The 21876-nt window shown below is 38.7% G+C and overlaps 1 protein-coding gene across 4 annotated transcripts; it reads right to left on the bottom strand.

The window, feature by feature from the left end:
- Positions 1-1957: 1957 nt before the first annotated feature.
- On the bottom strand, positions 1958-20126 carry SH3GLB1 (SH3 domain containing GRB2 like, endophilin B1). 4 transcript variants are annotated; one of them, XM_068689825.1, is made up of 11 exons: positions 19886-20126; positions 16384-16525; positions 15488-15616; positions 14666-14799; positions 14200-14292; positions 11990-12076; positions 10594-10617; positions 7644-7733; positions 7020-7120; positions 3408-3639; positions 1958-2432 (listed from the first exon to the last, which is right to left on the bottom strand). In XM_068689825.1, exons 1-11 carry the CDS (start codon positions 19955-19957, stop codon positions 2325-2327), a joined length of 1212 nt encoding a protein of 403 aa, XP_068545926.1. In that variant the 5' UTR covers positions 19958-20126; the 3' UTR covers positions 1958-2324. The 4 variants fall into 4 exon arrangements, with proteins under 4 accessions (XP_068545926.1, XP_068545927.1, XP_068545929.1 ...); XM_068689826.1 differs by having other exon boundaries at positions 12038-12076; positions 19886-20125; XM_068689828.1 differs by lacking the exon at positions 19886-20126 and adding an exon at positions 19615-19747.
- Positions 20127-21876: the final 1750 nt, after the last annotated feature.

Raw genomic sequence — 21876 nt, 5'->3', positions numbered from 1 at the left:
TATGTCATGACTGAGACAGGAGTAAAGAGCGTTGTAGTGGGATGCTAAAATGACAATTGGTGTTAAAAGTGCTTCTGTAGATGCTTCGCTCTCATCAGTACAATTATTTAGAAAGGACAGAAAACATTTGTCAAATTCACAGAATGAACTTTAAATGAAGCTGCTTAGTAGAAAGCATTTAAGAGGAGACTGGATGAGCCAGATATAATACAGGAAAAGCCATATTCCTTACAGATGCATTTAAGTTGCATATGTGGACTTCTGCCAGCTTCCTTTCTCAATGGTACAACAGAGAACCTCATGATGAGATAAGACAACAATAGCACCTTTCTTTACTTAGAAGAAAAGTACTTTTGGTTTAAAGAGAAGCAGGGGAATTAAGGATAAGTTGCAGTTTACATAAACTAAAGGGTCTCTTGCACTTTTTTTTCAAACATAGATCAAGCTACTGATATATAACAGTAAGTAGTTTTACTGCCAAATGTTGCCTTCATGTGGCTTCATTACTTGTATCTCCCTAAAACATGATGATAACTTTACAAACCACTGCTCTATAACATGTTACTGCATTTAAACAGGAAGTTAGGATGGTCCAACTTAGCAGAGTCAATTCATTATATTTCTGAAGTAGGTAACATGTATTCTTGAATATTCTATAAATTAAGTGAAATTAATACTGATTTGAATTTAAACACATTTGATGGCAGTTAGCATAGAACTATAGAAGACTAGAGAATAGTTCATCACAGTCAATTTTTGGATTTTTTGTTTTTTCCTTGTAAACTCTAGAACTACAGCATCTTATTCATCTTATTTAATGAATCATGAATTATTGATGATGAATTATAACTTATCAGGAATTATTACTGTTGACTCCTCTAATCTTCACATTTAACAGACCAAATAAACCTCAGATTTTCTTGGTTCTTGCCCTGCTTTGTGCTTTAATGCAACCTCTGCACTTTAAAACTGAAGGAGACTACTGGAAGTATAATTCAAAATAGAAAACACCTTTTAATTAAACCAACACATGACCTAAAAAAAAACAACAAATTTCATCCCACTTGAAGTAATTTGTTTTGTTGAAAGTTTCATCAATACTTGCTTGCACTGAATTTTAAAGTTGCTGATCAGAAGCATTCAGCTAAGCACCTAGTACCAGCGTCTGCTGAGAGTTAAAGTTGACTTCCACAAACGTTACATCTTCCTGCAACAGAAGGAATTTCTTCCACTGGAAAGTAAGTTATTCTCCTCATGCAACCAGTCCAATTCAATGAATTAAATCTACCGCTACTTCAGAAAAAAAGATTGAGAGCCATCTATCCTTTTCACATTTTACAGCCTGAAAATCTATTTATGAAAGAGTAAGGGGGATTTTTATTTCCTGCATACTTAAAGGAGGTCCTCTTGCAAAGCAGAAGCATAATATTACTTCAACCCAATCAGGACATGACAATAAGCTGTGGCATAGGAAGTGTGAATATAGATGATTTTTACTCAGATTATAGTTTTTAATAAAAATATAAATGTATGCTCATGAGAGATTAAATGAGTAGATACTTGGTTAGCAAAAATGTTGTGCTTGATTTAACATAAAGGCAGATTTGCACTTGAAAGAATCTTGATAGTTACTCAGAGTGAATTAGCCTCTTTTCTGGAAAGCAATTAAAGGATATGAATACAAAGCAAGATTAAAGTGTCAGAATGTGTGTCATTAACTTGTGTCAATCCACCTATGTGCAGTTTAAAACCTCAACATACTAGCATTTTGCCTTACATTTTCAACAGAGAGGACATCTGTTTTCATTTTTCAGCGGTGATTAAATGCACAAGTTACTCAGTGGATAGCCATACATTTGTACTCCACACGTGTTGGGAACAAACCCATATGGATTTATTTAAGGTTTACGTTTCATGTTTGTTTTTGATTATTCAAATAACGTGCATTACACCTGCATCAGTTCACAATAAGTTTATTTTATGTGAAGAAAAGCTTTGCCATTAATGAAAAAATTCAGTAGAAAACAGTACCTCCTGCTTTCAATCTAGGTTACTCAAAAGTAGAAGCTGGTATTAGTGAAAACTTCAGTAGAAACAAATCTGTAGGAAACATGTTCTTGGCACATGAAGTAAAAGCTTTAAACACATTAAGTTTGAATAGAGTATTTACCATGCAACCATGCTGGCAGAAAAGCCAGTTTGTAATGGCTGGTATTTGTCCCTCAAGAAAGAAACATGGAAGACACTTAAACCTGCTTACATAACATTAATTGTATATAAATATGGTGTCACCATAATTGACAGTCTTTACTCAGGCCAGCCATTTAGTTTAGCAGTTCTAAATAAGTAATAGGCACTTTGCCTTTCTGATTTCCCCTTTCACCCATCAGCCAGTCTGAATCCATGCCCGGGATACTATACACTGTTATCACCTAAAAAACAGAAACACATCATTATAATCTAATAATTGCCTAGGAAAAAAAGTCTTTAGTCTTTACAAGGTCTTAGAAACAGGATTAACCAAGGTAAACTAACCATCTGAGTATCTACAGAACAAAATCTAGTGCTCATAAAAATTATTTCATTGGTCCATGGAAAAGAAGTAAATATGGTAGCATATTTAAAATATTTCACCTCTTTTCTGAAGTTTTTATTAATTACTGTTACTCTATTTTTTTATTATTATTTTTTTTTTTAATCTATGGATCTTGTATATTTTCACCAACAGGCAACCTAAAAGCAAGTTCCCTGGATCTTCAAGTACATGACAGAAAGACAGGTGATGTTGATGGGCTACACCTTAACAGAAAATCTGAGGCCACAGCTTCCATCTAAGTCACTGTCTACGTAAGACAAAAGTCAAATAAAAATATGTAAGTAATGCACACATGAAAAAGTTATAACACTTTTTGTGAATGTTATTCTTCACTCAGCTACAGTCACGTAAGTAGGTGACTTTATTTTATATCTTTGCCTGCTTTCTGCAGGGTTTCTGACTTTCAAGTATTAAGAATTCAATTAGAAGAGGATTAAGCACAGCACTACCACCACCACCAAAACCAGAAGTGATTTTACTTCCATATTCTTCTCAAAATGCAACATTTTATGTTTGAAAGACTAATTATATTGATAACAGTGTTAGAGGTATGTTAAAAGGAAGACTGAACAGTTGAACCTTGATTGTCTAGAAAGTTCTTCTTGCAAGCTGAGCAGGCATAACAGATGTTAACTCTCACTATAGAACATCAGGGTATACAGGTACAGGACACTAGCTTCTCAGAATGCTATTGAAGTTTAATTTAAAAGAAAATCAACTACACAGATTTCTTCACGTAGCACATCTTCACTAGATAGTCACAAGCATTCTGAGTTTATTCTTAAGTGACTGAGATACTTAGAAAACTTACCTCATCTGCAAGTAGTGATAACTCACTGCTGTTTGCAGCATCATAATCATAGAGAACTCTAGCTTTCCTGCTGCCACTTGATGACTTCAGTTCACTGATGCCTGAAGTAACTATTGAATTGCTTACTGAAGGCAATGAAGCAGAAGCTGAGGCCAAAACTGAGGGAGTAGAAATGCTTTGCACAGGAGTCGAGGAAGACTGATTATTGTTAGAGAGAAAAGTAGATGGAAAGCTGTAGGGAAAAACAAAACAAAAAGACTTCTGGGTGAATCTGTTCTACATGCCTTCACACCTAAATCAGTATTCTTGCCTTCATCAGTTATGGATTAGACAGCAGCAGACAGCAGCAATTGGATAGCACTGATATTTGTACAAACCTAAATAAAGATTTGTTACTAATGCATAGTATAAACCAAACCAATATACTTTAAAATAAACATTGCCACTTAAAAAAAAATAGGCAAGTACTATTGGTCAGACTTAATTCACACTTCATTTTAATCAACATTTATTTTGGCAGCTCTGCCAGTAAGAGTAACCTTCACCCCCTCCTGCTAATTCCTTAGTTATATGGCTACACAAAGGTTTGTGTTAGTGAACCAGATCAGGGAAATAATATAGGTTAAAAACACAGCCCTTCTCTGAAAGAATAAAAAAAAAAAAGACAGCTTTTTTTGTAATCTAAATCAGTTTGTTGATCCAGCTAGCTGCATGTTATAAAGCAAAAATATTTTTAACACTAAAGATGAACTTAAATCAACTCAGGGCCCTCCTTTCTAGATCAGATTACTGCTTGTTCTTTGCCAGCTGTAGTGCTTGCCAGACACTTCCATAAAGTCAATTCCACTCATTAACCTGACTGAAAGCTAAGCCAGTAAATACATATACATATATGTGAACTGATGGCAAAAAATTGTTGCAACACAGAGGTGATACAACAGAAAGGACAGAACAACTTGTCTAAAAAGTGGAAGGAGCAGAAAGAAGAGAGCAACATATTTTGGGGTGGGGGATAAAGGGGATAGAATTGCATGGTTGTGAATGATGAACTGTGAGACTGTGTTACCATCTTATGTCACTTTGCCCTGCATCCTGCGATATGGTTCCATGGCAGACAAAACTCATTTAGTACTTGATGCAGTCATTCCTCACTGCCTGACTTTGTTCCAACACTCACCTGATTATACCCTAAGAGCAGGCCAGTGACGGTTTTGAAAAATGGCAGAGCTGACACACAGAAAAAGGTGAGGGTCAGCAAGGAGAATTAGTCCAAGTCAGGATGATGTGGGCCTGTAGCTCTATTTCCTTCCACGCTTCTTCTGACCAGTCTATGCATCAACTAGTCAATCAATTCCACACAACCTTCCTCATCAGTCCTTCTGCATAGATGCTTTTTCTTTACAATCCAATATATGGACACGTTACCCCCCCCACACTTTTTTTTTTAATAAGCAAATCAAATCAGCAAAACAGAAGGAGAAAGATCAACACCACAGCATTTTCATAGGGATAACTCAGATGTGCCTCGTGACGTATTTATTATTAACATAGTTTGCATTCAAAATTTAAAGGGATAATCAGCTGCTTTTGAATATCACTAAATAACTGTTTAATATACTGTTAAACCTGTTCTCTGTTAACATAGTAATTACTTGTGGATCATTCTGCTCAGTTTGAAAGGTCACTGGTTTGTACAGCTAGTAGAGAAGAAAACTAAAGACTTTCTAACCACCTGGTCAATCAGTAAAGCATTAAGTCTCACTTTTTGCAAAGCTCTATGTAGGTACATTACTGTAATTCTTCAGCTGTACAGAGATTGTCTGAGATTTATTTTTTTTTAAAGCACTTTAGTAGGAGTTTCACAGCGTGTGGAATAGTAAACTAAATGCTGCCAAAACTTAGGCTTGACTGTCAGGGAAGCTGAGAAAATTCAGAGCAAAAGCAGTTGTCAGAAAGAAAAAAAAAGCCAGAGTACTAGGATATTTGAAATAGATTTGTTTAGTTAAATACAGGGAATAAACAAAAAAAAAAAATACTGATTTTAACCTGGGAGATTTGATTCTTAAGCAACCACTCAGGAGAAAAATGCAGTAGAGGGATAAGTAGCTGGCACTGCATTGAAGAGAAACATCCGTAAAACTATGTCTACTTACATAAAGAGAACTGAGGGAAAGTTTTCTTCTCACCCTGCCCACAACTGACTCTGGAGAGTACATCTGCAAAATCAGTGGTCAGCCTTGGAACTTGAATAGTCTTAATGTGAACTGGGTTAGGGTTTATGCCCTAGATTCTGTGCCAGATAAAACATTTAATATGCATCTACTCTGGGAACCAAGTTTTTGTTTCAAGTAACTATCCCACTTAGAGCTGGCACACCTTTGGTTCACTAAAGGTCTCAAAACAAAAATAGCCCCTCACAGCTCTTGGGTTTCATGTGAGGATATGGCACAGTGTTGTTCTGAGATGTGTGAAAAGAGCACACGTAACCCAGAACTTCACATCCCTTTTTAACTGAGAGAGTGCTTGCAAATACAACCAAAACCTAACTGAGCTGCCTAGGCTATTTATTTGGTGTCTATATCTGCCTGTGTGTAACATGAGAAGAACATCTCACATACCCTGTTCACCTACTTAATCCAATAGCTACCACAAATACTACCCACCATGTACTTATAAAATGAGAAACTCTTCCAAAGCAAGGAGTGCAACTTGAGAACGTCTGTTTTAATCCACATAAGCAGATAAACTTAAGTGGTCTGACTGAGGAACCTGGGATTTTTAAAAGCTTCCAAGCTTTTGGTCTTCTAGCAGTCATAGTTTTATTTAAAATACTAATAAGATCATAGCAACATAAAGATATATCCTTCTGTTTTCCTAGAGGCAGTATTTTCTTCAAATATACTATTTTTATACTTCGTAGCAGTTTACATACATTTTAAACAAAGACAGCTGTTCTAAATATGCTATACATCCTAAAAAGCAAGAGATTTTAATGACAAATATGTTCCTTAGGTTAAACCTATCATGCTTAAAGCTTTCTGTTTGGCAAGTAAACTAGGATAAGAGTACAAATTTTAAAAACAACTTCTCAAAATATTTGTGTAAATATACTTCACCTACTCTTTAATATAAGAGGCACTTGTCCTTATTTCAGTGAATGTTTATTCTCAAGCTTCAGTTCTAAAACTTGCATTCATGTGCTACCAAATTTTAAGATTGCATACTTCTTTCAGTGCAATGTAGCTTTAAAGATGTAGCTTCTTTAAAAAACAGATTAAAGATTTTTTGGAAAAGTCTTTCAACTATCTATTTAAACAAACTGAGGAAAGGACATCGAATACCACAGGAAGTAGCAAGTCAGGAAAAGGACAAGAATTAAAAACACTTTTGTTTTTACTTCCTCTCCATGAAAAACAAAAGCAAAAGATACTTTATAGACAGTTCTTTAAAACAGCCACTACAGCAAACTTTTAAGTACAGACAACCCTTCAGTGTATATGCTCACCTAAATAATATGGTTTGGAATAGCCCTAAAACAGACTGTCTGGTAAAGAAGAATTTGAATGGAGAAACTGTATAAAAAGTTTTCTGAAGTTTTTACAGCATTACTACCTTCCAAGTTGTTTCTGGAGATCCAACATATATTGGTAACATTGTGCATAGTAGGTCATCTGAGCTTCAACAAAATCATTCAGACAGCGAAGATGATGTGCCTATAACACAGCAAGGAATTCAAGTTCTTAGCCTGCAAGAACTTCAGACTGCATCAGAAAGACTAGCCTACTCATCACGTTGGTAAGGTCAACGTTGGGACAAAGGATTTACTCCACATAGGCACTGTGCAGGTGCCTATTTAGCAGGTAACTACAATAAAACATCACAAATCAGCTTAAGCACAAAAAAATAGGTTCTGTCCAACAATCACCCCATTTACCTAATATTGTTTCCACAACAATATTTTAGCATTTTTTTTTTTTATCTGATTTGATAAATGGAAAGCTAAATTGAAAGGATAAAAAGGAAAACACCTGAGTTCAAGGTAAACAGAAAGTTAAGAATAAATTCAGTGGATACTAAGGTATAATACAAAAAAAAGTGGCTGTGGGATACTTTTTAAGGCAGTAAAGCGAAACCTAGTAGCCCACTGTTCCCAAGTAGTTTAAAACAACAACAAAAACCTACAGTAAAAGGAAGTGCCTGGATTTTAACTGTATTTCCCCCCTTTTGTGTACTCACATGTGTGCTGCTGATTCCTTCCAGCAGAAGTCTGGTAATCTCTGCTTGACGGTCAAATTCGCTCTGAGTAATTCGTACTTCCTGTTCAGACTAAAAGCAAGTATGCATATTAGGTACTTGCACAATGCACTCTATTACACTTTCCAACCACAACAGTCCAATTTTATTCAGAGCTACTCATACAAATGCATTTAATCACATGTTTAGGTGTTTGAATCCTGTGCTTTTTCTTTGCAGATCTTCACTACACAAAAATAAATAATTGCTTTCTAGGTTCAGAACCATCAAGACACTACCTATGTGACAAACACCTTTAACATCCGATACCTACCACATAGATCCAACATATGCAAAAGGAGGGCATTTTTCTGCCAGCAGTATTACCCCACCTCTCCCAATAACAAACCAAGTATTCATCAGCACAACAGTGTCTAAACCACAGGTTCTGCTAGCACAGCAGTGGCAGTCAAGGAGAGCGTGATTTTTTTCCATATGTCAAGTTAACATGGCTCTACTCAGATATTTAGGGTAAACCTGACATTATTTTGCCAGACAACCACACAACAATCAGCCAGACGTAATTCTGTGTCAGGATTAACAGGATATTTCATATATTAATGTTGCATACTAACCACCAATCTACTAAAACTATTTCTGGAGTTTGGAATTGAGGTGTCTTAAAAAAAAATGTATCTGGACTATATCAAATGTTCTAATCCTAAATAGAGTAGAATTTCTATTAAGATGATTGGATTCAATTTTGATACTTAAAGAATTCCAATTTTTTTTTCCTCGTTACCTATCAAGGATCTTTAACTGGATCAAACAGCATCATAGGGCTATGAAGATGGTGAAAGGCCTGGAGGGGAAGACGTATGAGGAACGGCTGAGGTCACTGGGCCTGTTCAGCCTGGAGAAGAGGAGGCTGAGGGGAGACCTCATCGCAGTCTACAACTTCCTCGTAAGGGGGTGTCGAGAGGCAGGAGACCTTTTCTCCATTAACACCAGCGACAGGACCCGCGGGAACGGGGTTAAGCTGAGGCAGGGGAAGTTTAGGCTTGACATCAGGAGGGGGTTCTTCACAGAGAGGGTGGTTGCACACTGGAACAGGCTCCCCAGGGAAGTGGTCACTGCACTGAGCCTGTCTGAATTTAAGAAGAGATTGGACTGTGCACTTAGTCACATGGTCTGAACTTTTGGGTAGACCTGTGCGGTGTCAAGAGTTGGACTTGATGATCCTTAAGGGTCCCTTCCAACTCAGGATATTCTATGATTCTATGATAGCAGTTTTAAAGGACTTAATCTAGCATGAACCAAATTACTTCACAGTATTTTGGAAAAAAAAGGACAGTACTCAAAAGACAAATACAGAGAAATCTATGTTGTAATATTTAAGACTTACTATTCCAAGACAGAATGTCCTCAGTCCTGGAACCTTTATTACCCTGCCTCAATGCTTATATGCATTTAGTTCCTTCTGTTATTCTCCAGAAAGAAACCCAAGGGGGAAATCTGCATTAAATCCAAGATAGAGCAGTTATTCTTCTTAACACAATGAAGTAGGGAAATATATTTTCATGAAGCTATTTTTTTCCAGTTTCCTGAAGTTTTTATGTGGTTGCAAACATTTTGCTCTTGCATGGCATTAATGCTAATCAAAATGGAAAGCCATGTGGAAGGATCTTAATCTCAGAAATAAGCACAGAAGAATAACAGTTACTCAAGAAAACATTTTTCATCTAAGTCACCGCAGCTGTGAAGGCTTACACATTAATCAAGCACAGTGAGAAAGCAGCTATAGGGTACTGTGTGTTTCCTACTTAAAACTGAGAGATCATGTGTATCAAGTTACAAACTAATTACATTTTCCAAGGTTTTTGAGGCAAGAAACTTTGCTTGGAATTTTCCTATTAAATCTTTGTATTGATATCAGTGAAATCCATCTGGAAGTCCCCGAGAGAAATGAAAGAACAAGCAGTGGAGAACAGCAATTCTGATTGCCAAGAGGGAAGAAAAGCATTCCCTTTTGTATAACCAGTATCTTAATTTCCTCTACAAAAACAACAAAGTAATACGTAAACTATTTGGAGATAAAAAGGCTAGCCTTCCAGTTCTCCTAAAAAAGTTACTAACATTTTATTTCTTCCTGCCAGGTAAGTAAACACACGAGAACAGGAAGCTGTAAGAGGACGAAACATCCATGAGAGTAACTGACCAGCTGCCTTTAGGAACCTGTCCAGGTTTCTTCAGTGTAATGTGTGGGGTATAGTTTGTTCTGAATAGTATCTGCTTTCTATATGGTTAAAAAAAATGTACATAATTCATGACATGATTTAAAGCTTTCAGTCTCCCTTATGTTATAGAGAAGCTGAAGAACCACCCTTCAGCCCAGTTATTTTTCCGATGTGCCTACTTCCTAATTTCAATTGCTTAAGCTAAGCACTGCATTCTCTTGTGACAACATGGAGAAGGGCTGTAACAAAAAACAACATCACACGGGTTTATTGACATTTCTGGCACATGTTCCAGCATTTTGTGTACTGCTTTATGTTCTGAGTAAAAGCTGATGGTCAGCATTTTTCAGGACAGGTTAGATTACTATACCCTTACCTTTCTGAAAATTTTCAAAAAAAGCTTAAGGGTTCATTGTTAACAGGACACCTTGTCAGTAACTTTTAAGAGACAGGTCTTGTAGTTCTTTTTCTAGTCTGTCTTGTCACATGACAGTCATATGGTAGTAAGCTGTTTCTGGCTAACTATTGCTTAGTATAAGACACGCTACAGACTTTGTATTGCCATTGGAATTTGGAAGTCCCTAGAGGGAACCAGAGTATTCTGATGCAATGCAACAGCATTAGACCAAAATCAACAACATGCAATATCCTTTATTACATTATACTAGCACAAGTTACTGTTTCAGAATTCTGCCATTTCTAAATTGTTTACTTACTTTTGTCACTTCCTCAGCCCATATCTAGTCAGCATTAAAAGTGTGGGGAAAAAATAAAAAAACAAACTTAGAGATTGGTGGCACTTTATTAGAGGATGCAACTCTATGCCGTCTTAATTATTTTCCTGTCCTCAGAACTTCACAGGGATTTGAGAGGCTCTATGAATAAGTTAAGTGCCTAAAGCCCTTCATATACAATGAAGCTAAATTAAGTACAGATATCACTTAGTCTCTGCATTAAATTCATAAATAAGTTTATACACTGAAAAATACATGACGTAGAACTTGATTGCTTTAAATATATACTTGTAACATTATTACAGTTTAAGATTTAGGATTAGGAAGTGATATGAATAAAACTAAGATACTATATGGATGAAGTTAGGTTATCTTGGTATGTTAGAATACTGCAAATTATGGAAAGCTATTCTCTGTTTAACACCACATTAGATAAAGACCGAAACAGACAAATTAATGATTTCTCTTGCTAATACCATTACCAGTTTCTTATTTCACAAGAATTTCATTGAAACTAAGATTATTAAAATACTCTCAAATTGAGAATTCACAGAGAATTCAATAGGAGCATATAGCACAGTAGTCATAGAACTGCAAGGAATTTACTCTAGAACTTAATTACTTCAGCTTGCTATCCCAAACCCCTCTTGCAGTGCAGCTGTCCTTTAACCTCACTATTTCTGCAGTTCTAAGAAGATGACACAATCAGGACTTTGGTAGGAAGAAATGTCCATAAAAGCTGCAGAAGCAAGTTGAAACAAACAAACTTCTGTGCTCCTTTACCTGATCACAACTGAGAAATCTGTAACACTTACTGCAATGAGACCCACTATGCTGTGCAGATCCCTGATCCGAACTATGTCAGGACAAACTGTCGTACATTACTAATGCCCTCCTCCCCCACTTTAAGTACAGTTTTCGCACCGTAATTGTGAATCTAAGTCCTCCACATACGTGACATTACTCAGTTCCAGCTATTCATAAAATACAGCTTGATGAATAATTTCTGTGTATTCCTGGCTGTTTCACATCACTTATTCCTACCCCTATGAAAACAACATGAAAATAATTCCTTTCCCTTCAATGGGTAAAACTAATTTCACAAGGGATAAAAAAAAAATCAATTCCTTTGCAGCTTAAATTTACACTAATAAACGCATATGAATGCGAACACAGTATTGCATACTTTCAGATCATCAGAAGTATTTCTGATGAAAACATCTAATGCTATACACCAGAAGCGTATTTAGTATCCTTACATATAAAGTTAACTACAGACCCTGTTTGGAATGGAAAACATCTGAAACAAAGCCAAATTAGCAGGATAGCAAGAGGAACCATTTGACAGAAAATGAATGAACACAGGAGGCCAACAAACCTTCAGCCATTTTACATGCAGCAAGTTGAGCACGTAAGAGACATTTACCATAATGTTATTCTCTTCAGGCTGAGAGGTGTTTAGTTGCTTAAGTACATAGATAAAAGACAAAAGCAAGTTACAACAGTGAATATAGCAGGTGAACAGATTATTGGCACCAAACACTGCAAATATAAGCTAAGCAAGATTATGAACTGAATACTGAAATCCAAACAGTTTTATTTAGCTCTTCTAAATACTGATCTAAGCTACTTCAGCTGTACAATAAGCATGGTAAAGTAACTTCAAATACATCTACAACAGGAAAAAATGTTTAAAAGTAGATCCTAATTTAACACTTGATTCCATCCTGACAAAGTAGTGAAACAAACATTTCATTCAATACATATTGCTAGCCTATCAGGTTCAGCAGTGTTTGTCAGACATCTTCCTTCAAAAAGAAGCGAACCAGCAAAAGGCAAATCATTTCATCGCACGTATACCCATGTTAGCCTCCCTTTCTATATTGCAGCGGATAAAAATATAGATGCAATTTTTTCACTTCTCTGGGAACTCTGAAATCCAATACTTCTCAGACAGGCATACTGCTGTTAAAATGTAATTAAAGTTGAAGTATAGGCAAGGTAGTGATGTAAGAAGCCTCAAGTTTCATGCTCTACCACCACAAAATTACTTGTGAGTAAAACCGAATTACTTGCTATAAGAATATTTAAGACTGGCTAAGTAGCAGCAGCAGCAACCGTCAATAGTTTTGTCCAAGCATGCAGATCTGGATGATTACACTGGTGATGGAACTAATAAACTCAATATAGAACCTTCCTTTTAATAGTAAACAAAGCAGGAACAATTTCCTCACAATATTTCTATTTAAGAAGTACAGAATATACCTGCTACCATGATAATACACAAAACTTTTTTTTCTTGAGGGAGGTTTTGGGGAACAGGGAACTTTGAAAAAATCCAAGTAAAGGAATAGTTTATTATCCATTGCTTCTCTATTCACTGCAAGATGACTAATAACCTGCTCTGCACTCCATTGGTAATCTTACTAATTACAGAAAGCTTGACAAGCAGAAAATTAACTTTTTGCATAAAATTAACATAACACAGGGGAAAATGTGTACATGGATCTAAAAACCTATCAACAGTTTAAATACATAGGGATAGCATGCATGACATGGAGGATTGACAGAGGCAGAACTGTAAGGCAGATGTATTTGTTCTTTTTTTTTTTTTTTTTTTTTTTTAAAAGAAGTGATCACCACCCCAAAGATGTGAGGTGCTTTATCTGTGCAGCTCAGTCACACCAATGATGCTGAGGTCTTTAGGACAGTGATCTATTCACCAGCAAAGTCTGAGAGTCCCACTTCTGCCTCTTCATGCTACACACCACACACATTCTTCCTGGGCATTTAAACTATCGTTATTTCTTCAGAATCTAAGTGCGTAAAACCTACCACACTAAATGCCCTAACCCCTAAGGCAGAGGGTTGTGGGGTGGTGGAAATCACGTCAGTATCCATCGTTTCTTTAACTAACAGTTGCAATTTCAGTCAATAGATAGTTGTGAAAATACTTCAAGCACATGCTGCTGAAATTGCATACATTTGATTATCTAGTCCGCATTACTTAAAATACTGAATTTATAGATATCTCAGCTTTTTAGTTAAGGCAGTGAGAATGGTTAAGAGATGCAAGTTTAAGAGTCCTGTTATGTGAAGCAAGAAACTACAAAATTTTGATACAGTGACGTTAAGTCTAGATGAGTATGTAAATTGGGATGGTATGTATGCTTCAACACTTGCAAAGATTCAAATAAATAGAATCTAAATCCTGGTATTTATTTTAGTTTTATTACATGACAAAGGTGTTTCATCAAAGATTTCCTAAAGACGCTATGTGATTTATACTTTCAAATGTCTGGCAGATTGTAGCAAGTTATTTTTGGCACTACAGGCTCATCTAGTAGTGAACAAAGGTAGAATATTTACTTGGATCAGCTAAATTCAACTGAATGGAAACCTAAAAATAAAAGGCTAATATCTTGATCAGCAATTCACTTCCATTTCCTTGTGACACATTTCTAGTAAATTATCTCATCTAGAAAAAAAAAAGGGATGGCAAGAAGCTAGTACTGGAAACCTAACCAAGAAGTCAGACTTATTTATAACGAGTGTGAAAGTTATGGACACGTTTAAAATACTACTTACTGCGGCTCGAGCTTCTGCAACTTTTGCCTTCTTCAATCTGGTTTTTGCTGCATCCAAATCCAGTCTTTTATTTTGTAATAGTTTACGTTCTTTCTGAAAGCAAGTTAGGTTAGTTCATGAGATAAAGTACGTATCCAAAAGCAAAATCCTGTCTATTTGAATCCCTTCTCCCCACCCCAGTATCACATACAAAAAGCATTCTCCAGCTGAACAAAGAAGCAGAATTAGCTCCTAACTATTCTCACACAGTTTATACTCAAGGTATGTACCTTTAAAATACAATAGTTATAAAAAGCAAGACTTCAGAATTTTGATGGGTCAAAAGGAAGGAAAATACAAGGCCACAATTTTATCTGACCTTTTCTGAATTAGCTTGAGGAAACCAATAGTGCACAGTTATCTACCACTTCAGAGATTTACACTTCCAGTCATTTTGAAACGCTGAAGAACACACGCTTCAACTTACAGTAATAGTTTTGTAGTCTCCTTCAATGAAGTTTTTTAGGGGAGTAAGAAAGTTTATAGCAGAAGTCTGAATTAGTTCTCTGTCTGCTGTTCCAATTCGCTTTTGTGTCTCTCCACATTTAATGAGTGCATTTCCTGTAAATGAGAAAATGTGATAGTTTCATAGCAATTCAGGCAGGTGGTTATCAAAACAAGTTACTATGGGAACAAGAATCAAAGCCAACAGTTTGAAAGACAATCCAACACCATAGTACATACTTTCAAAATACATTAGAACCACCTAATAATGCTAATTCTTCTTGGTTTATATTAATATCAATCACAGGAGAAGGCCAGATTTCAATACAAATAGATACAGCATTGTAGAAGCTGCATTAGATATGGAAATGCCATTGTGCACACCTATGTTAGGATTGGATATTGTAATCTCTATATTAATCTAACAACTTCCTTCCCTTGTACCACAGTAATTAGACAAGAGTACTTGATATCAAGGAAAACACCTTCTTAGCTACTAGAAAATGCTTCTCTTCTCACTCCCATGATTAACTCCAACTTCATGCATGTAGCTTTTGTACATTAACTGAACAATACTTGGAAGTTTTGCTGTAAGTTAAGTAAGGAAGCTCAAGTTAGTACATTAGGAATACAGTTCTCATTAGTATGTTTCAACAGAGCCTCAAGACTGAGTTCTCAGACAACACTTTTGTAACAAAAAGGTAACTTCCTAGAGGAAGATGAGAAATATAATTTTACATTGTTTAGAAAAGAAGAGATCTGTGCATTTTCCCCCCTCTCCCCTTCATTTGCTGCTTTCACTTACCATAGGCTGTTCCTGGGCCAAATTCATTACCAGCATCGATCATATACTGGCCTAGTAACTCTGGATTATTCATACGACTTGGTGCTTTCCGGTCCAGTTTCTCATACACAAATTCTTCTATCCTGGCATCTAAAAAAAGAAAGTGTTCTTAAAATACTGTCACTCAAAACACAACTTACAAGTAGAAAAGAAAACAAATGAAAAGGAAAAAGAATGCAGAATTTCTAAACCCAGACATTCAAACTCAACATTAAGCAAACAATGTGAAGTTGAATATAGTGTTCTTGGAGACTATCTATATTCCACATTTATCACGCTTGCTCCAAGGGTTTCTTTGTCTTCCATGAAAGTGAAAAGTTATACTTTTTGTTTTCCTCCTGTAATGGGGTTTTAAAAATTTGGCCAGAAATCTTCACTCTACCTTAAACACTTCTCCTTAAATACAAACCAAAAGAAGTACCACACACAGAAAACCACAAAGCTGGGGAAGTGTTAAAGACCCAGCATCTAGAGAACATAGGTATTTAGTAAAGGAATTGTTAGAGACAGACATTTCAGTTCATCTTGCCTGCTTCAAGATGATTTGTATTATGCAGGAAGTTTAATATAATGAAATAGAGCAATGAAATTCCTTGAGCCGCTGCATCTGCATGAAAAACTTTAGAGTTCTTACAGACTTTAGAGTTCTTACAGTTCTTAGAGAAGAACAGGAAGAAAGCAATTGGTACAGCACCTCCAATTCCCAGTGGCTCTTCAAGATGTGCCCCTCTGTAACTGCAGCCTTTAAAACTGCTGAAGTTAGTCATAATTTAGGCAATACCTATGCCAGTAAACATTTACACTGGCAAGGCTATGAATTCAAAAGTTGCAAAAAAAAAAAAAAAAGGACTCCTTACTTGGATTTGGCTGCAATAACACTTCTGTTTGTTTCATTATTTTCTCTGTCCACAGCTTAGTGCATTCTGCTTTGCTGAGGAGGTTCTCCAGGTGAGCATCCAGTTCAGTCTTCTCTGCTTGACCAAGCTTTTCTTCTGTGAACTATGGTTAGTTAAACAGGTTGAAAACAGTTAATTCATAGAAATAGTTTCCCAGTGCAAGTTTAAGACAGTAACTATTCATTCTCATAACTTGCACATCACGTTATTCAGACATCACTGAAAATCTAAGGATAGATTTGAAAGTTAAGTTCAACAATCCACCATTACTATCAGAAAAAAAAAGGGGCTTTTTACTCACACTGAGATGAGGAGGGTAATTTACAACATTATGAAGAGATCTGCTCAACCTCTTCTTCTTGCTACCAAGAGTTCTCACTTGAAGCATTTTGTCCAACTTTGCACAGTGCTCATGAAAATACGAGCCAAGAGAGTCCAGAGGTAACTGAGGCAACTACGAGATTACTTCAGCCTTGTGAGCTTTGTAATTAAGGCTGTCCCTTCTCCCATGGGGAAAGCTGAAGACGTGACAGATTCTCACTGCAGATACCTTCACTGTATTTAAGGAGTGCTATCCTATCTACAGCAAACAGGGCAAGAAGCAGTGGGTTCAAAATTCAGTATGATGATTTAAATCAGCCATCAGAGAAAGCTTTCAAGGCAAGGACTGAACTTTAAAATAAGACTGTCCTGGGAAGTTGCGGAATATACACTGGGGGGGAGAGGTGGGAAACACACGACACATTTTAGAATAGGTCAGACAAATGCTTTAGGAACTGTTTAGATAAAACTCATCCTGTTAAGCTTTACAGAAACAGTACATTGACCTCCTGAGCTCTCTTCCAAGCTGCATTTTCAATGAAATCCAACGCAACTTCATTTAGCTAAATAAATACAGCAGACGATTCATTTCAGTTGAGATTAAATTCATGTAGAGTCTTATTACTTCACAACCAGTTTGTACCTCAATCCCAGTTCTCTGGGAGAGAAGGAAGACATGTTTCATGTCAGGGAACAAAACAAAACCGGAACTAAGGGCTTGGCCTGACTTTCCTCCGATCGGTGGTTCCGCATGATGATGATCTCATCACTTGACACTCTGTTCAAAGGCAGGCATTTTCAGAAGAACCTGGTTTAGAATTAAATCCTTAACAGTCTTTCCAGTTAAGAAAGCAATACTAGAAGCACTCCAACTGTCAAACCTGATTCTTAGCAAGCTCTTAGGTGGAATAAACTCCCAGTAAAACACAAGAACATAATACAAATAAAACCGCATTGTCCGAGTCCGTTTTAATTTCCATTTCACTTAGAACAAAACCAGCTTTGATAGTACGCACATCTGAAGTCTAGAGGCATGCTGCAACATTTCAGGTTGTACATAAAAGTAAGCTGCCTTAGTAAGAAAGTTCACCTGCAGTATAGGGAGGGAATAGAATTTAGGTATGGACCTGCTACTACTACTGTTTAAAAGGCTCCTTAAAGCAACATCAGGCACTGTAAGCAGTTCTCAAAGTTTTTACAGATTCATTAGAATACAATATAAATGGCTTTGAATTTGATTAACTACAAAGAATTGTATTTGTTTACAAAATGGCCTTTTACACTTAGTATTTCCAGAACTCTGCTTTGCAGTGTGAGGGCTGCTTACTCCATGTTAGACTTCCTGTACCCATTTAAAGAAAAAAAAAAAGCAATACAGACCATATGGAAAATAGAAGTGTGACAGTATGGATTCCAGAACGGCCTTCTGTAGCAAGTCACATCAGCAAGATACCTATCAAGCTATCGCTATTGAATTCCAAATATACACACAGGTTGCCTGAATGTGACCAGCTTACAGAGAAGGAAAGTGTACTGTTCTGCAAACAACTGGGTTACTGTGGCCCCACTGGCATTTTGGGGTTGCACTGCAAAATTCCTAGAAGAAGTTACATCAAGAGAGCCTCTAACTTCAGGTAGAAGTCACGGACAATAAAAGCATTCCTACTTCTAAAGAGTAAAAGCCCAACTCATTACCACCTGCTATACATGCAGCTTGTCAATTACAGAGCCTGGCAAGAGGAACAACACATTCCTCCTACTACACTCTGTATCATTATTTATTTTACCTCAAATACTACACTCATTTTCTGCTTTGCTCCACAAATTGGAACTGCTGCAAGATTCACTGAGAACAAGTCATTCAAAGCATTTGCTACTCAATGGAAGAAAGGAACTTCGCCATAGATAAGGAATGTAGAAATGAATATAGCAGCCTGAATATGGAGTATTCACAGAGAAAAAGGTTTTCTGGAACATAAGCATCAGGTGCTCGTTAGTCCCGATCCCCTTTGAACAGAAAAGCCTGTGAAACACTAACAAGGTGTTCACTGTCTTTTAAGATGGCTGAAGTAAGTTGAAATGGAAGTGGTTTTTTTACATATCCTTTTCTGCTGCTGAACTGTTTCATTCGTTTGTTTGTTTCTAATATCAAAGCAACTACTGTCAGATTACACCATGTTATCCAATGATACCTGAACATAAAAAAACGAATCCACAAACAGGCTGCCTCTCAATCTCATCTGTAGGCCTCCCATAGCCAGTCCCACAAACACACACACACACACCGGGAGGAGCAGCAGTAGCGCACCCAGCATTAGCGACTCAGACTGCAATAACGTGTGAAGGATTCGCTCCTCCCCCTCAGGGGCTTCATTACGCATCTCATTTTAGGAGAAAGCGACAAAAATCGCAAGGTCCCATCACAGGCTCTTGCAACAAGGGGTGAACTTCACGTCCCTTTTTCCCTTGGCCAGCAAAAAAAGCTAAAGGGGCAGAGGCTGGAAAGGAAGACAGGCTGGGAAGCCGTGACAGAAGCCGGGGAGGGGGGGGGCATGGAAAGAGCTCCATCACAAAGGAAAGCCACAACTACTACTTGAAGTTAATTTCAATCTAAGCAGCAGTGTTTCCTGATGAGTTTGTATTTTCAGCGCTCTGCTGTGCTGCTGATTGCCGGTTCTGCTCGAACACGGAGATTTAAGCCAATACACCAGCCTGATCACACCAGATAACCGCTTTAATCCCGTGCCAAACCTGACCATGACCCACGGAAAAAAACATGAGAAACCACAGCTAATGACTGTGCTCTGCTCGGACCTCCACCTCCCCACAGGAAATCTGCTCAGGTTTGATTACGTAAAGAAAGAGGCTTACGGCTCAAGGCAGCGGCGAAGGAACAAAAGCCAATTACAGTACCCTCAGCGTGAGGAAAGGGGAAAACCGACTCAGAAACAATAGGCTGCCAACGAGCCCCGAACCAGCCCAGCTCGGCAGCCAGCAGCCCCGGCGCGTCCCGTCGGAGCCCCGGTTCCGCCGACGGAGCCGCAGGAGCACCGGGCTGCCCCCGGGCCAACGCCTCGCGGCGGCCTCACGGAGCCCAGTCCCGGCGGTGCCCCCTCCGCCCCACCCCGCGGGGCGGCCCTACCTGCACGGCGCGGCTCAGGAAGGTGCCCGCGTCGGCCGCCAGCTTCTTCACGTTGAAGTCCATGATGTTCATCTTGCGGCGGCGGCGCGGCGCTGACTCAGCTCCGGCGGCCGCCGCCGCTCCCGGCCCGGCCCGGCCCTGTGGGGAGCCGCCGGGGGGAGGGCCCGGGCCCGGCGCTGCCGCCGATTGGGCGCGGCCGTGGCGTCAGGCGCAGGGCCCGGATCGGCCGCGCAAGGGACGACGGCGAGCGCGGCGCCGGGGCGGGGCGGGGCAGGGCGGGACCGGTCGGGCGGTGCTTCCCGCCGCTGGGGGCGGCCCTGAGGGGCTGTGCGGGGCCGTGCCTTGCGCGCCGCCTGAGGGGGCCGCCTGCCGTTACCGCCCGCCTCAGGGCGTTCTGTGAGAGCGTGAGCCGGGCACGGCGTGGGAGCGGTCGTCCAGAAACTGTTGGTTTTGTGCAGACACAGCTGGAAAGTAGCGGCAGAACGGCACAGGAGGATTTGAAAAGGCCTCGAGTATCATAGTGTAACCTAACGCCACCAATAAAGCAAGTTAGAAGAAAATAGCCTGTGGTTTTAATATTTTTTTCCACTGCTTTAACATCCCTCGTTGTTAGTTTTGAATGCTCAAGAAGGAAAAAGAAAAGGACCTTTGGCATGGGCTAGCTAGTTTGAAATGTTTACAAGGTGTTATCATTAGCCGTGAATTAATATTCCCTGCTTGAAAGTGAACCTGGTCATTTGGTGAGGTAATTCACCGGCTAATCCCAGCGTAAAATAACCCCAGGCTAGGTTTGATAAAGTTGGAGGAAATCCTAGGGCACGAAGGCAGGAAGTGAATTCCAGAACAAGGAAGTAACTGGAAGAACCAACACAATCTTTCTGAAGGGCTGGTCAGATTCCAGGAATTAAAGCCAAAACAAAAGCCAAGCCGTGTCAAGTTCCCATTGTACCCATAGCACTGCTGCTAAGGAGAGGACCTGGAAGTTACTGTAAGCATGCGTTTACCTGAGCATGTTCTACCAGTTTCAGCTTTTATGGTGTCACTTATATAATAGACACTTATGTGTGTAACTGTTTATATACAAAAAGTATGTGGCATGTTTGTTTCCATTGCTTAAAGAAGTTCTACAAGCATAATAAGGTCTCAGGAGTCTCTAGTGTTGGAGACAGTGCTGTGCTCTAGGTGGTCGCGTAAGAACTGGTTAGTATGTCTTGTGGTATCAGCGTGCAATGTGTGAAAAGACAGTACCATCAAAGATTTTACATTTGGAGACACCAATGTAATTATTTATTTTCATAGCCTTCATTGGTGTTGCCAATAGCTCCCAGTGGTGTCCCACAACAAGACAGAGATGCCAAACAACTGAGTGCAGGGGTGCCTGACCCTGAGGCAGAAGCATCACCTCATGAAAGAGGTATCCCAGGAATGCCTGTGACAAGTGGTGTGTTCAGGCAGGAGTTCACAAAAGCCGACGTGGTCTAGCTCTGGCCAGAACAAAATACTGCTGATTCTTCCCTGAAACTTGCACCCTGTTGCTGCCCATGGCGTACAGGCCTCACCAACCAGAGAGGAAAGTGCTGCCCTCTATGGCATATTGACAGCCTTGACACTCACCTCTTTTCTTCAGAAAATGGGGAGATACCTCTCTTTTCCTTGGAAGGGGAGGAAGACTCTGATCTATTAAGCCCCCAAGGGTTAGAGCACTCGTGTAGGCTTTGGAATACCTACTTTTAATTGTTTCTTTCCTAGGGAGTGCTAAACACAACAGCCCCACTTCTTAGGGCTGTGACTTATATAGACAGTACTTCCACCTTTAGCAGATGGGCTGTTTCGCTTATGTGGGGCATTGAATGTTATTTTCAGTTCCCCCTTTCAACATCCTTCCTCTTTTCATGGATGTTTAAGCAGTTGGAGTGTGAATGAGAGGGAGAAAATAACTCTTTGGCTAATGGTTACTACACTTATCAAAGAGGAAGATCTGTTTTAGTGAA

The sequence above is a fragment of the Anas acuta genome, chromosome 8 (assembly GCF_963932015.1).
Source record: "Anas acuta chromosome 8, bAnaAcu1.1, whole genome shotgun sequence".
Classification (NCBI taxonomy): Eukaryota; Metazoa; Chordata; class Aves; order Anseriformes; family Anatidae; genus Anas; species Anas acuta.
This window is presented reverse-complemented; position numbering and strand designations above follow the sequence as displayed.

Coding starts and splice junctions, on each gene's coding strand:
- SH3GLB1 (XM_068689825.1), bottom strand. CDS start 19,957: ATGAACATCATGGACTTCAACGTGAAGAAGCTGGCGGCCGACGCGGGC. Junction 7,734..10,593: donor GGGCTGAGGAAGTGACAAAA/GTAAGTAAACAA, acceptor ACTTGCTTTTAG/TCTGAACAGGAAGTACGAAT. Junction 7,121..7,643: donor AAGGAATCAGCAGCACACAT/GTGAGTACACAA, acceptor GCTGTGTTATAG/GCACATCATCTTCGCTGTCT.